We start from the raw sequence: 16,399 nt of genomic DNA, 5'->3' as shown, positions 1-16,399 counted from the left end.
GCCTAATAAATAGAGGCCCTACCTCTCTCTCCATTCACTCCAGGGAACCCTTGAACTGGCTCTTATTTCGGCTCAAAGTTTTGGAAAGCTGTACTTCAATAACCAACAATTTTTTTACCTGGAGTTCAAAACACATAGGTCAGAAACCTGTAAGTGTGTGTTTTCCAGACTCCATTACAATTCTCATGGTAACAACATTAGTTCAGCTTTCCTATTTAACGCAGAGATACCCTAGTACATACAGCTTGCACTTGACTGAATTGTACTACTATTTTACAGATGGATCATCATCATCATCACCATTTATTTATATAGCGCCACTAATTCCGCAGTGCTGTACAGAGAACTCATTCACATCAGTCCCTGTCCCATTGGAGCTTACAGTCTAAATTCCCTAATATAGACACACTCTCACACACAGACAGACAGGGAGACAGACAAACAGCGAGGGAGAGACTAGGGTCAATGGATGGGTGGATATACCCCTAGTTAGAGGTTACCCAGGCCCAAAGCAAACAATTCAATGATCTATGACACATTTAGCTGTAATAATACAGAAACATGTACATGAATCAGTAGGGAGGGAATGCAGGGAAGTTATCTGTGCTGTAATTAAACAAATTGGGTACTTCATTCTCCATGCAGAACAACAAAACCAATAGTCCACGCCCCTCACATAGTCCATCAAATCAAGTTAAAAAATGAGTTGTGTGGGAACTGCCCTCCTACTCCTGTCAAGTACCCTTCCACTAAGCTTTGCTGTGCTCTAGTCTAGGGTACCCATTATGTGCTAGTATATTTAACACAGCAAGAAAGGCTTTCGTCATATCTAGATGTGCTTTGTCATCCTTCATTTACTACCATAATTCCATTGTAAAAACTAATTTTGGAGAGGAATAATATTACAATAATAATCATAATAATAAGTGTAATTTGGAAGGAGGAACATGTCGGTCCGTGGATGGTTTAAGTGAAGAAAAGGGTGGAACTGTTCACCCTCTCCTTCACTCCAACCATCCAGAATTAGCACACAGGATGTGAAAGGGAGTGACTGCAGTTGTTTTAAAGCAGAGTTATTCCTCTACTGAAACCATCTACAGTTGTGGTTTGTGGGGGTTTAAAGCTAAATTGAAAGAGGGAATGTGACTTGAGAAAGGGTAGTTTGTCCCTGTGCAACCCCCCTCTCCTTCACTCAGATAAATACACAGCTTGTGGCTACAATTGCTTTAAAGTAGCGTCAGTGATTGAGCGTCGCTACAGTTGTTCTAGTGTAGGGGACATGACCTAATAGTTTGTGGGCCAAGCTAACGCTATAGAGCCTCCCATCAGGGCTGAAGCTAGGGCTGTGCGACAGAAGAAACTACCCAGGGCGCAGAGCTGAAGGGGAAGGGTGCAGGATAATACATTTTTATTTAATTTCAATTGAAGACTAGGGGGCGTCAATTTTCTTTCTTCTCCGGGGAGCTAAAATTTCTAGTTATGGCTCTGCCTCCCATATACTACTAATGGATAGGGTAACTTGTATGTTAGATATTAATCCTTTAATATCGTATCATGTGTGTGCTGTTACCTTTGTTTCTATACAGCTGTGCTCTTAGCAATTTGAAAAAGGTTTCACTAGAACTCGGTGGAAAATCTCCTCTAATCATCTTTAATGACTGTGATCTTGACAAGGCTGTAAGAATGGTGAGAATATTCCAAGAGAATACTATATTCTCAGGTTATCTATATTGGTAGTGCATGTGTATCTTGCTATTAAATCAGGTCTGTCCAAAAATGTACAAGAGGACAGTGCATACTATACGTGTTACTATAACATGTATAATCTCTGGTAAACAAGTACAAAGATGTTATTTGCACATTAGGTGCAAAATACATACTCCATATGTGTGTGGGTGTGTATATATATATATATATATATATATATATATATATATATACAAGTTAACCCGTGCATGATACTCATGCATTCTAGTCAAATCAAGCTACTTAAGGTGTTAAAAAGGTTCTTGTCATGCATTTGGGCCATAGCACAGGCCTCAACCACCAACCACTCCCCACTGTCACCCCCGGCAACCACCAACCACTCCCAACTGTCACTTCTCCTTCAAGAAATATATATATATAATTTTTTAAATCTTTATAAACACTTTTAACAATTAACATCTTAGTATACCAAATTTCAGCCCTTTCTGAATTTTTTTCCCCACACACACTAAGAATTTAGTAGGCCAGTGTATAACTCCGCCCAGCAGGTGGCGCTGCAGCTTGGTTTTATTTTTTCCACACACACACAGACAGACTAACACACGCTACTAGACATTTATATTATAGATATGTATACATTTATATGTGTGTATATATATATATATATATATATATATATATATATATATATATATATATATATATATATATATATATATATATGTTGTTAAAGGACCTGTGGTAGCGCCTTACATGCGCACGCTATCCTTTAATTATATTCTTAGATACACTCGCTATAAAACTCACACTTTAATGCACTTTTCCTTACACAGTGTTGCCTTACTCAGTCTTTTGACCACACTAAATAACACAAGTTTTACAGAACTATTTATCCAATAATCACTGTATCTCAGCAGTACTTCACAGTATATATTCGTTATAAATAATCAATACTCACAACATATGTATGTATTTAAATCAAAATATTTTACTGTTAACACAGAAAAGCTTGTATTCACAATTCACACATATATCATAACGTTGTTCAACATAACATAGTATATAAATATAACATTAACCCTAGGTTCACCACCGTTATTCCTTACACTATCCTAGCTTTGCATATGTATCCTTAATAAGAATCAGTATTTATAATATTGATTTAACTATCACAGATATCAGATAATAGCTACTCAATTATATGTATATAAATAGTTAAACCACATTACAAATACACATATAGCTCTATGGATATATATAAATATTATTGATACTTATCAAGTCCTTGTATCCTCGGTCCGATTCTTATCTGCAGTGTATGGAACGTTCCTGTAGTATAGAATCCTTTCTTGTAGCTTAGTGTAATATATATATATATATATATATATATATATAGTAGTGTGTTGTAATCCTATAGATCTTTTCTGCAGTGTAGTGTATCCCTATTTGTATAATGTCCCTAGTATATTTTCTGCATGCAGTGTAGTGTATCCCTAGTGATAGAATCCTTTCTTGTAGCTTAGTGTAATATATATATATAGTAGTGTGTTGTAATCCTATAGATGTTTTCTGCAGTGTAGTGTATCCCTAGTGTAATGTATCCCTAGTGTATTTCCTGCAGTGTAGTGTAGAGCTCTTTGTCAAGGGGCAGCAGGCATGCAGAGAGAGCCAGGGGAGTCCGAGTCTGGACTTTTATAGTCCAGGCTAGCAAAACTCCCAGCCTGCCCAGCAGCCACGCGTGTGTGGTAATTCACCACACACACGTGGAGCTTCCTGTGCGTCCAGGGGTGATGATGTCATCACCCCTGGTGATTCTCCCCACTGTGTATGTGCCGACTTGAGTCGGCACACACAGTGGGGATTCTAATATGCAACTGCGCATGCCCAGTTGTACTCAGTACGTGCGCGCGCCCGTTGCGCGCACACACGTACTGCCCGTCGGCCCCCTTCACATATGTATACATATGTATATATAAAAAGCTTAACTCTAAATTGCAGTGTAGAAATAAAGTTGACCAGTATTTGTGTGCTGCATGCAGAAAAGCCCCAACAAATCCCTTGCATTGCATCACTCTTGCATTGGAACATGCTTTGTCCACATGCAAATTTGTACCCTGCAGCTGGATTTGCTCCTAACTCTAAATGATGCCCTATGTGTCTTTCCCCATCTAAAAAGAATGTAATAAAATAAATATAATAAGCAAAAACAATATTGGTAATATACACTGTTTGGTCATATCAACCCAGTTCCACTCATCCTCATTCCTATTGTGTTTACAGGGTATGGGAGCAGTATTTTTTAATAAAGGTGAAAACTGCATTGCAGCCGGCAGATTATTCGTTGAAGAATCCATACATGATGAATTTGTTAAAATAGTGGTAAGTCGACTATGTTATAAATAAGTTTATTCAGTATGTGAAGTCTACATAATGGAGAAATGTTAAGAAGTGTTCTTTTTCTGGTAAAACCAGTGAAGTTTTAAACCCACCATATTCATCAGGTGACAATAAATCTCAAAATGTTTTTTTTTCAACTTTTTTGAAAAATAATAATGCGATTTTAAAAGCAACATTGTCACTAACTGTTAGGATCACTTTTCTAAGAATTTAGAATTTTTGTGTTCCTCTAACATTTTTATATATTGTTTATATATAAATGTAAGTAAATATGATTTTGTGTATATAATATATATAACTATAATATATTTTCAGAAATACAAACATATTTGCAAACATAACAATTGTGTTTTCAAAATAATTTTACTATTTGTACCTTACCCTGCCTTTATTGAATAACACTCAAAATTATTTCCAGCATTCTGTCCCTACTATCTACTACTATTTTCTCATATCATAAGCCTATTAGGAACCACTCAATCCACCACTAACAGTAACTATCCACCAGTAATTATCACACTGTCATGCACATTTTAAAAAAACAGCTATCCTGTCCCTCTGTTGTATACCATTTATGCTGATGTTTCCATTTTTCCTTTAATATTGAAGATGACACATTACCAAGCTTTATGAATATTCTTTAGGTGGAAGAAATTAAAAAGATGAAGATAGGTGACCCTCTTGATAGGACCACAGACCATGGCCCACAAAACCACAAGGCACACCTAGACAAACTGCTGGAATACTGTGAATCTGGAGTGAAGGATGGAGCAACCTTGGTCTATGGGGCCAGACAAGTGCCTCGGCCAGGTAAATCATGGTACCTTAATATAATAATAGTTAACTCTTATTTCTTAATAGCATTGCTGTGGTACTCTACTAAAGTGATAGAAAGTGTTGAAAGAAAGTTTGTGAACCTTTTAAAATTTTATCATGAACCCGATTCCCGACCATGGCCTTATCTGTGTTGAGTTTGTATGTTCTCCCCATGTTTGCGTGGGTTTCCTCTGGGTACTCCGGTTTCCTCCCACACTCTAAAAAACATACTGGTAGGTTAATTGGCTGCTAACAAATTGACCTTAGTCTTTCTTGGTATGTGCGTATGTTAAGGAATTTAGACTGTAAGCTCCAATGGGGTAGGGACTAATGTGAGTTTTCTGTACAACGCTGCGGAATTAGTGGTGCTGTATAAATAGATGAACTGTGTCAATCCGCGGCTCGCTTCCTCCAGCTGCGTCCCGGCTGTCATAGCAACAGCCAGGACGTCACTTCCCCTCTCCTCTGTCCCGATCATTTGGGTCGCCATGATTTCTAATAAGTGCGGTGTCCCGGCAACAGTGGGCTGCCAGGCACATGCGCATTAAGTAAATAATAGCCTGTGGGCTAATTAATGTATTTATTAATTAGGCAGCCTTGGGTGTGTTTTGCGGGCAGGGCTCTGATTGGCTGCTTCCTGTATTTAAGGCAGGAAGGGCTTAGCCTCCCTGTCGGTTATAATGTCTCTTGAGGAATTGCTAATCTGCTGTGTTGTTGTACCTTGTGTATTCTGCTGATACTCTGGTTTGACCTTTTGTTGTGACCTCTTGCTTGTTATTGGAGCTTGCCTGTTTTCTGATTGCCCTGACCTCTGGACCTGTTTCTTGAATTCTCCTGTTTGCCGCCAGCCCTGATCTTATTGCCTGTCTTGTGCTTCCTTGGAACACTTTTGGTAGGTACTAACCACTGCTTACTGAAAACACCCCACAAGACCTACTGTTTTGGATATACTCTGACCCAGTCGTCTAACGATCCCAATTTGGGCCTTGTCAAAGTTGCTCAAATCCTTACACTTGCCCAGTCCTGCTTCAAGCACATCACCTTCAAGAACTGACTGTTCACTTGCTGCCTAATATATCCCATCCCTTGACACGTGGCCTTGTAACGAGATAATCAATGTTATTCACTTCACTTGTCAGTGGTTTTACTGGAGTGGCTGATCGGTGTATATTCCTGTAGTGACTTGACCTAGTAAGTGACCTGATCTTCACCTAAAATGAAAATAATCTGAGTAAACAATAGCAAACAAAGTATTGTATGTTTCATGTCATTATTGAACACCAACTTTCACTATCTTTGTTTGTTACTGTAGAAAGAGGGATGTGTTTTAATAAAGGCAGTGGAAATCACTGTGTCATGTTTTTACACTTTCTTAGGAGTTCATTATTTAATATGGTGTAAGGCCTTCATATTAGTTTTACCCTAGATTTGGAACATAAATATCCTGTTACCTGACTCATATAATCATTGAATGACATAAAGGAGGATAAATAAATTGGATTCTGATATGGGAAGTGCACATAGCAAAAATTAATTATCTTTAACATTTTTCAGGATTTTTCATGGAACCAACTGTATTCACAAATGTAGAAGACCACATGTACATTGCACAGGAAGAATCCTTTGGACCGATAATGGTCATCTCCAAGTTCAAGAATGGGTATGTATTTTTAGGGGATGCATGACATCCATATTTCTTCTCCAGTAGTAGGGGGCATGGATGGATGGTTATGTTAACCCCTAGGAGGCAGGACATCGAAAAGAACTGACTCCTCCCTCTGTTGGCTTCATCTGCTCCTTTTTGGATTGTCATCGGTTTTATTTATGGGTCTTTAATCAAGGTCATCGCCTCTATGGTGGCTGTTTATAATTTAAAAGAGAGGGGTGATACATCAAGAAAAAAAATCTCACACCCCAAATGTATTCCTAGAAGAGACTCCTAAAAAAAATACAAGTATGATAATCGCAAAAATGTAAGGTACTGTGCCTTTCTAGCTAGTTTCATATGTTAAGAACTGTTCAGTTGCTGGTAGAGATTTGTATGTCACTGCTTGTCAGGATGAAAGCATATATCTGATATGATGAAATAGAATATTAAATGTCAGGGCCCAAATAAAATATTGCATTGATACATAGAAGGTAACATGATTTTCTCCTCAGATAAAGGCTTGTTTCCTTTTTAAAATATTTGGTCAATTAGCCCAGTAGGAGGTAATTAGGTTGTGAGGAGACCAGCTTAAGATATGCAGATCCTAGACATCCATTGTTTTGATCATGTATTTCACTTCCTAACTGACTTCCTTTCAATAGGTATTGTAAACACAAATGAACCACTAAGTGTAAATATTGTATATCAAATGAATCCATTGATAAATTGAGCTACTAAAGTGTAAAATGTGAAGTCGGAGAATCTGTTGTGTGCATATTCAGTGGCACTGCACATCCCAGTGTTAGAAGATAACAGTGTCACCTGTGGCAGCTTTAAAGGCCACTGCGGTGAACTATATCGTGGCCTAGAATAGAATTTTGACACCTGAATAGACTTTTAGGAACCGCTCAACATGGTGTCTGACTCAAGGAGACCATGTGCTGACTTGGCTATAGTTTATATCAGTGTTGGCTAACCTGTGACACTCCAGGTGTTGTGAAACTACAAGTCCCAGCATGCTTTGCCAATATATAGCAGCTTATTGCTGGAAAGGTATATTGGGACTTATAGTTTCACAACACCTGGAGTGTCACAGGTTAGTCAACACTGGTTTATATAGACAAAAATAATTCAGTTTTAAAATATGCCACTTAAAATCAATAAAAGTAGTGATCAATCACATATTCCTCAATAGGATAATGAAGGGCGGTTCATATGTCAAATTAAAAACTGTGCCACACAGAGTAGTTGAGGAAATGAGCTGAACTGATACTGTGTACATAGGACTGTTTGGTATCAATAGATGGGTAAATTCATGGGGGATCTATTAATAATAAAATTGGGTGTCACACTGTGTGACACGCCACAGAAAAGTTAGGTCACATAGTAGAATTGGGTAGTAAATCAGGCAATATGCAAATGGTGATTGTAAAAAGTGTTATAGACCACAACTCCCTGGAGATAGGGAAAGATGTAAAGGTGTCTTTAAAAAGCTGAGACCAGTTACAAAAAAATGTCAGTCTTTTGGGAAATCAATCATTCATTGTAAGCTGTCCATCTTTAAGCCAGTTTTCCTTGGCTCAGAATATACCACTTCGATGTAAATTATGCTCTGAATTTAATCCCTTTCTTTTAAACTATTTTGTTTGTGTATGTTTTGTCAATTGTTTATTGTTTTTTTATTAACCTATAAGCATTGTACTTTTTGTATAATAAAACTACAAATGTAATAGTTTATGTCCTTATTGCTCTAAACGAATCCATTGCCAGTTTAGAAGAGAAAGATTGCTTGGCTGGGGTTAACTTTTTAGAAACCAGAGGGTGAAGGGTTAACTGTTTAGCTACCAGAGCACCAAGTGTGTGCAATTGGATAATTGAGTCATAGGTATGCTATGGGCCTTATTAGTAGCTGGTGGCAGTTGCTGAGAAGTGTGAAGCGTGTGTCTGTGTTGGGAAAGGGACCATTAAATCTGTAGCCTTAGAGAGAAGCGAGTGCGAGATTTTGTGCTGGAATCCTGTGTTTCCTTACAGTAAGCATCCAAGTCACTAGTGCGCAGAGGGCGGTTTGTGACAGATAAAGGGGTTCAGGAGCAGTTTCCTGACAAAATAGAGGTGATACATTGAATTCTGTTGGACTATATGATAAGATATTAAATCAGGGAGTAGTCAGAGGGGGCTTATCCTTGGCACTGCTCTTAGCTTTACTGGTCTGCTAGAAGCTCATCGGTACTGGGTAAAATAGATAGAGTACCTATCAGACTGGAGATAGGTGCACCTTAAACTGACCAGTATATTGTTTGACATGTATCACATTTAGATAGTGCTCATTTCAGTTCTTTTGTTTTGCTCACACAGTGATATTGATGGAGTTCTGGCACGAGCCAATAGCACAGAATTCGGACTAGCATCTGGAGTTTTTACAAAAGACATAAGTAAGGCCATGTATGTGAGTGAGAAGCTAGAAGCTGGAACTGTTTTTATCAACACATACAACAAAACCGATGTGGCAGCACCATTCGGAGGATTCAAACAATCTGGATTTGGCAAAGACTTGGGTAAATATTTCAGTTAATATCATCAACATCATTATACATTGAGGTGGCAGGATAGAGGGGGATATATTTAATTTTATTATAATATCTGCAGTTTTGAGTAATATGGTGGTGTTATATCAACAATAATATATGATATAAATGTGGCTCTCATGGTGACTTGCACCATCACTCTGCTCTAACGGATCTGATCATAGATCACCGATCTCTATGGGAAAAGTAGACTGTGCACAATGACATTTGTGGACCTAAATGAAGCTTGTGGGATTGTCTTCCATAAAGCACTTGCAACAAATGTCAGTGTTTACATACATAGAAGCAATGGCATATTAAGTCCATCTACTCTGCCCAGATTTACCTTAATGGTTTAGCATCAGGGCAAATCTGTTTCTCCCAAGCAGGTTTAATTAATTTACTGTTCTTTTCTTCACTACACCCACTGGGGTTTATTTCCAAGCATATACTTACTTACCTATTAAGTATAATCATATTGACTTGATACAATGCTAGTCAATAGAGAGGAGCTTCTAGTCTTACACAGCAGTGTCATTTCAGAGAAAGGTGTGTTTGTGTTATTTATATGTATCTATATCCCTCCGTGCACATTGCATTGGTGAAGTTTCTTAATCCAGCCTATTTCTTTACTTCAGGTGAAGAAGCTCTCCATGAATACCTCAGAACAAAGGCTGTTACAGTGGAATACTAAAATACAACAAAATACAATTTTCTTAATTCATTTTCATAAGTATGGAGAACTGCAGATGAAGATGATAAATGGATGTACTATAGATACCATGTGCCTATACTACCAGTTACTTAAGGAAAAACATGTTATATGCAATCTTTCAGTCATGGCAGGGATCATTCTGTACTGAGCCATTTAACAATATGTCAGAAAATGTAATAACTGTACAGTTACCAATAGGGCTTCTTTTCACAAAGTCTTAAATGCTACATTTACAATGGTAAGTAACAAACTTGGTTTATTTACCAACACAGTGCAAATAGTGCTATTGTGCTACACCCTCTTATCACCACTGATCAGTGTCATCATCATCACCATTTATTTATATTGCGCCACCGATTCCGCAGCGCTGTACAGAGAACTCATTCACATCCCCATTGGAACTTACAGTCTAAATTCCCTAACATACACACAGACACAGACAGACAGACAGAGACTAGGGTCAATTTTGATAGCAGCCAATTAACCTATTAGTATGTTTTTGGAGTGTGGAAGAAAACCGGAGCACCAGGAGGAAACCCATGCAAACACAGGGAGAACATACAAACTCCACACAGATAAGGCCATGGTCGGGAATTGAACTCATGACCCCAGCGCTGTGAGGCCGAAGTGCTAACCATTTAGCCACGGTGCTGCCCAGCCCACCGTGCTGTAAGTTAGACTTATTAGTTTAACTTTCATTACACTGATCAGGGGACACAGCACATGTGCACTATTTGCTTCGTGTCCATAAATACAGTGGTCCAAGAAAAATTGTGAACCCTTTGGAATTTTTGGAATTTCTGCAAAAATTGTGACCTTAAATGTGTTCAGATCTTCATCAAGTCATAAAAATAGCTAAAGAGAACCCAATAGATCAAATAATACACAAAAGAATACACTTTTTCATGCATTTATTGATCAAAATAATACATTACATTTCTTTGTCAGAAAAATGATGTGAATCTTTAGGATTATCAGTTCCGTTAAGGGGATAATCAATCAGATGTGAGTTTCGAAGGTCCTGCCCTCTTTAAAAAAACATAAACCTGGGTCTTCACTACCGAAATTGGTGAACGCATGCTATGCCTTAATTAACGGAGGTTCCTGAGGACTTCAGAAGAAGATTTATCCAAGCTCATTAGGCTGGAAAAGGTTACAAAACAATTACTCTCCCCAGGAATGGTAGTCTAACAAAAATCACTTCAAGGGCAAGGCATGTAATATTCTGAGAGATCACAAAGACACCAGGGTAATGTCAAATGATCTGCAGGCCTCTCTTGCACTGGCTAATGTCAGTTTTTAGGAGTCCACCATGAAATACTGAACAAGAATAATGTGAATGGCAGAGGAGGAAGCCACTACTCTCCAAGTAGAACACTGCTGTCTTTTTGAAGTTTGCTAAAAACCCACTCATACCACCAGCCAGGCTTCTACTCTACCTTGGTCCAGACACCATCCTGTCCGTTGCTCAAGTAGGACTATCTCCTCTAGTACTGTGTACTACCAAGACCCCTGCATCATCATGGCCTCAATATCTTGCAAAACTCTGCCCCATAGTGAGCCCCACTATGCCTATTGTCCCATAGACTACTTTTGATTTTTTTTGTTTTTCATTTCCGCCTCCTTTTAGAATCTAAGCTCTCACAGAGAGGGTCCTCTACCTTCTGTCTCTTCACTGCCTCCATCCTCCTTGATGTCTGTTTCTGTCTTTGGCTGAATTGTTTTGTATGCTATGCAATTTCGTTTTTGCAACCATGCATTTATTATTCTTCTTATCTGTAGCCATTACTGTATGTCATTTTGTTGTATGTTATAACACCCTGTGGACAGTGCTGTGGAAGCCTTGTAGTGCATTATAAATAAAAGTTAATTAGTCTAATATCCGTCCATGAACTGAAGCTCAACAGGACAACAACCCTAAACACGCATTTGGAATGGCCGAACCAAAGCCCAGACCTTAATCAAATCAAAATGTTGTGTCAGGAACTGGTGCCTGGGGTGTTCCTGAAAGAAATCCCACCAACATCCAGGAGTTGAAGCAGTTCTGCATGGAGGAATGGTCAGTCGCACATGTTACTGAAGGCGTAGGTTCACATACTTTTTCCAACAAAGAAATGTTGGTTCATTTTGATCAATACATACATTGACATGTATACCTTGTGTGTGCTATTTGATTTATTGGGTTCTCTTTATTTTTTTATGATTTAGATGAAACTCTGAACACATTTAAGGTCATATTTATGCGAAAATTCTAAAGGGTTCACAAGCTTTCTAGCACCACTGTAAGACTTTCTAACATTCTCTATGGCTTGGGAACCATCATAAGACATAAGTTGTTTTTTTAAAATTTTATCTCATCTTGCTATGTAGGCTTAATTATCATGAAATAACCTTGCAGACTTGTCTTGAGAAATCACATATATACATAGATTTATTTATTCTTACAGTATTGCAGCATAAAGGAAACAAAATGTTATATATCTCAGTATCCACTGTATTGGAAAGTGGATAAACCTGCCTGTGACATACAATTCATACCTCCCAACATTTAGCCAGATAAGAGAACAAAATAAAACCAGTCCTCAATCTGTGAACCACGCCCACTTTGGATCAATTAAGAGGTCTAAAATTTGCATCTACATGCAGTGTTCACTAGCATCTCTCCGTTTATAAAAGCATCAATATTTAAGAACATTTTTACTTTTGATCGGTGAGCATAAGTCATATACTTATTTCACTGACACTCCAGAGGACACGATTAATCCAAAACTAGACAAGTCACATATTGACATGGATTTAATAGGGAAAAAAACCACAGATCAATGTAGTTACAAGTTCACCCATGACTATGGTCATGGATCTATGAGAAGACTTATATGGGAAAAGATAAAAATACACCATTATTATGAAAATAAGCTCTGCAAAGTTATTCATTTGTGCAATCCAGTATTCTGAGAACTTTAGAAAATATTTTTCTATTATACTAAGAAAGAACAACCAGGAAAATTGCATATGCTATGGACAACTGGTACTCATATTTTGGCAAAATTCCCTCATGTAGTTTTAAAAAATAATTCCTTAATGGTGGATGGAAGCCTACCCACCTTATCTTTCAGGATTATAGCAATGCAAAAAATACAAAACTCAGATGGAATTCCAGGGTCAAGACTGGAGAAACATAGTTACTTGTATTTGTGTGTTTCAAACAGTAATTGATAAATAGCACAGAGAAGAGGTCAGACAAATCTACAGAACAGGCTCTTACTAATCATAAATGACTAATATAGTGCATTGGGAATGTAATGCATTAGCCAGTTGATGTTTAGTGTGTTGCTATAATATAAGGAAGTCTCTCTATTGAATGAAATCTCTCCCTGGTCCACAGCAGTGGCTTTTAGAATGTAACATTTTTACATCATTAAATCATGAAATCAACAATGTCAACATTAAAATTCTGTTTTATAAATTGTTTGTTTCTTCATTTATGTATAGGTTGCATAATTCAATCATTATAGTACTTTAAAAAAAACTCATGTCATTCTAAGTTTAAGTAGTCCAAGAATTTATCTTAGGTCAACAAACATTAATATGTAGATTAAAAAACTGGTGTATCAGTTACAAATCAGATACTGACTATGTTGGACAGTATGCAATTTAGTAAGATGAATTATCTTTAGACCAACACTACAATATAATTAGTTTATGAAGGGTTGGTCTTGATGGACTTGTGTACCAACTATGTAACAATCATGTGATTCACTTAAGTCATAATCCTCAGTCAGCAGATAGTTTGTCATAGTGGGAGCTACATCCAAACAACATCTGGATATATTCTGCATGGCACTCTGTTTATAATACTGGTTGCTGCCAGGTGAGACATTTTTTAAACAATGGCTAGATTAAATAATTAAAAATGTAAACATAATCAGACTCCCAACACGCCAAATCTCTCCTCAGTCTCATGAAATCCCACCTTCTCTATGACTCGTGGAGGGTGAAGGAGCCGGCTAGCCAAGAATACACGTTCTACTCCTCGCCCCACAACTCCTACTCCTGTATTGATATGATCCTGCTCAGCCACGATTTTGCTTTATTTCTCCAATCTGCCCATGTCCACCTGTTAATCTGGTTGGTATCCATCGATCTCATCGGCCTAACAACATGTCCCTGTGACATGGCTCCTTAATGACTGCCTACTGTATAACACAAACATAGTCTCCCAGCTCAAAACACATCTTGAAGATTATTTTCAAATTGAAGAATAGCTCTGATATTTCCAAGTCCACTATCTGGACGGTGCATTAAACGGTCGTGAAGTGACAATTGCTCAGCGTAGCTTCTTGGAATAAAAACGCTGGCTGACCTCAATATGGCTAGCAGAGCTTAATCTCCTTTTCTGTTAACAGGTGGCCAAACGCCTCAAATAGCTTTATCAAACCTTCTATGAGGAGGAGGAAAAAGCCGATAAACTTCATGACTCAGAGCCGATAGGACACACAAAAATATTGGCACAGTCCGTGATTCGTGTCACCATCTGATTTATGACCCCACAAGACATAGAACTGCGTTCCCAAACTTCTATACCAATCTCTACAACCTGCACTCTCCGTCCACTACCTCAGTTCTCCCCCTAAACTCCAAATGAATTTAGTCACTGCATCCAACTTCCCAGAACTCTCCTGTCAAGCCCTTGTGCACCTCAACGAAGAGATTCCAGAAGACGAAATCGAGAATACAAGGAACAAAAAAAGGGAAAACCCCTAGCCCAGATTAATGGAACACCCTCTAACACAGACTCCATTGCCAATGGTACGAGAAAGGGCTGTCCATTATCCCCATTAATATTTGCCCTTCTGAATAGAAGGGCATATTACATATCAGAGCCAACCCTGATATTTGGGTGGGGTGCAGGTGGGTAACATCAACTCTAAAGTCTTGCTTTTTGCGGATGTCATCCTGCTCTCACTATTTTACCTGTTGATTACCCTCCCCAACCTCTAGGACGTCCTGCAGACCTATAGTGCCATCTCAAATTACAAAACAAACTACTCAAAATCGGAGGCCATGCTGCTCCATGTCTCCCCTCAGGAAACCATGACCTCAACTCCAACTTTGGTTCAAATGGCAGCTAAGGAAACTCAAATATTTAGGGGGTCTTCTTTACGTCACGCTATGACCTTCTCTTCCACCTCTATTCTACAAAATGCAATCCGATTTGGTCACCTACAATAAATTTATAATCTTGTGGCTGGACAGGATGATAGTCAAAATGAGCATCCTATCCAAGTGGCTTTACCTTTTTCAAACCTTACCCGTAGTTGTCCCCACATCCCTTCTCAACAACATCCAGAAAACCTTCACCCGCTTTATCTGGAATCAAAGGCCCCTTAGAATCTCTGCCAATGTTCTGAAGCGGTCGCTTCCTGGAGGTGGCTGAGGCCTTCCTGACATCAAAACTTACTATCTGGCCTCTCACTCCTCTCAAATTGTTTCCTTGTATGCCCCTCGTGGCTTGATTTGGAATCCATCTATGTCAAACTACCCGACTAAACACCCTTGTGGGGCCACGAAACTCCTACCCACTGTCAAACTTGCCACAAAGCTCTGGGATTTGTATTCACACAAGCTGAAGCTCAACACAGCAATATCTCCCTTGATCCCCTGTCATAATCCAGTGTTTCCTCCTGGATTCTCCGCCGGTAGATACCGTAGTTGGGCTCAGGCAGACCGTAACTTCCCAGATTTCTTCTGGTGGTGCCAAGGGCGGTCCCTGGCAGATCTCCAGCAAGCAAGCATCCCCTTCGACACTTTCTAGGTACACCCCCCCCGGTACACAGTCTACAAGACCTCACCCCTTTCGAGAACATTTGTAGACAGCATCTCCTGGCCAAAGGCATGATTTTGCAATTATATAGTATCCTTCTCGATTCTGTCCTATCCTCTGAGACTTCACCAGGTTGGGTGGGAGAGGGATCTCGGCCCTCCAAACGAGGAGGCATGGGAGGACATGGGGATAACAAAAAGCTCTATTTCTACCAAAATAAAGGAAACCTCATACAAAATTTACTACCTTTAGTACTACACCCCAGCGAAACATCAAAAGAGGTTTCCTTCCTCCTCCCCCGACTACTGTTGGACTGTGTGGCCATTGGGGCACCAAGTTCCACATGTGACGTACCTGTCCGATTATGGCTCCCTTTTTGGACTAAGATTCAGTCTCTTGAAAAGCCTCTCTGAAGTCCCAAAGGCAAAAGACCCATGGATTTTCATGCTATATTATCCTCCCCAGCTCTTGATAAATTCTCCAGAACATCATTGGTACATATCCTGGAGGCCACAAAGAATCTCTTAGCATGGAATTGGAAACCTACCCCACCCACGCCATCCCATCGCCGCACTCAAAAAAACAGATGTGTCATGTAGCAACCATGGAAGAGAACCTACTGTCTGCACAATAGAGGTCACATTTTTAATCAAGTTAGGCACTCTGGCTATTCACAGACCAAAGCCCTCAAACACCCCACAGCCGACTCCTGGACCTCCCGGGGCCCT

At 39.0% G+C, this 16,399-nt stretch overlaps 1 protein-coding gene across 1 annotated transcript in view; it reads left to right on the top strand.

Annotated features, from left to right (window-relative positions):
• ALDH1L2 (aldehyde dehydrogenase 1 family member L2) overlaps nucleotides 1-13,313 on the top strand; it is a 56,760-nt gene extending 43,447 nt beyond the window's left edge. The window contains exons 18-23 of the mRNA XM_075209315.1: nucleotides 1,587-1,686; nucleotides 3,988-4,086; nucleotides 4,749-4,914; nucleotides 6,475-6,580; nucleotides 8,924-9,123; nucleotides 9,771-13,313. Of these exons, the coding sequence (XP_075065416.1) occupies nucleotides 1,587-1,686; nucleotides 3,988-4,086; nucleotides 4,749-4,914; nucleotides 6,475-6,580; nucleotides 8,924-9,123; nucleotides 9,771-9,826 (727 nt within the window). The 3' untranslated portion in view covers nucleotides 9,827-13,313. The remainder of the gene's footprint in view (nucleotides 1-1,586; nucleotides 1,687-3,987; nucleotides 4,087-4,748; nucleotides 4,915-6,474; nucleotides 6,581-8,923; nucleotides 9,124-9,770) is intronic.
• The last annotated feature ends 3,086 nt before the right edge of the window (nucleotides 13,314-16,399 follow it).

The sequence above is a fragment of the Mixophyes fleayi genome, chromosome 4 (assembly GCF_038048845.1).
Source record: "Mixophyes fleayi isolate aMixFle1 chromosome 4, aMixFle1.hap1, whole genome shotgun sequence".
NCBI classification, from domain to species: domain Eukaryota; kingdom Metazoa; phylum Chordata; class Amphibia; order Anura; family Limnodynastidae; genus Mixophyes; species Mixophyes fleayi.
This window is presented reverse-complemented; position numbering and strand designations above follow the sequence as displayed.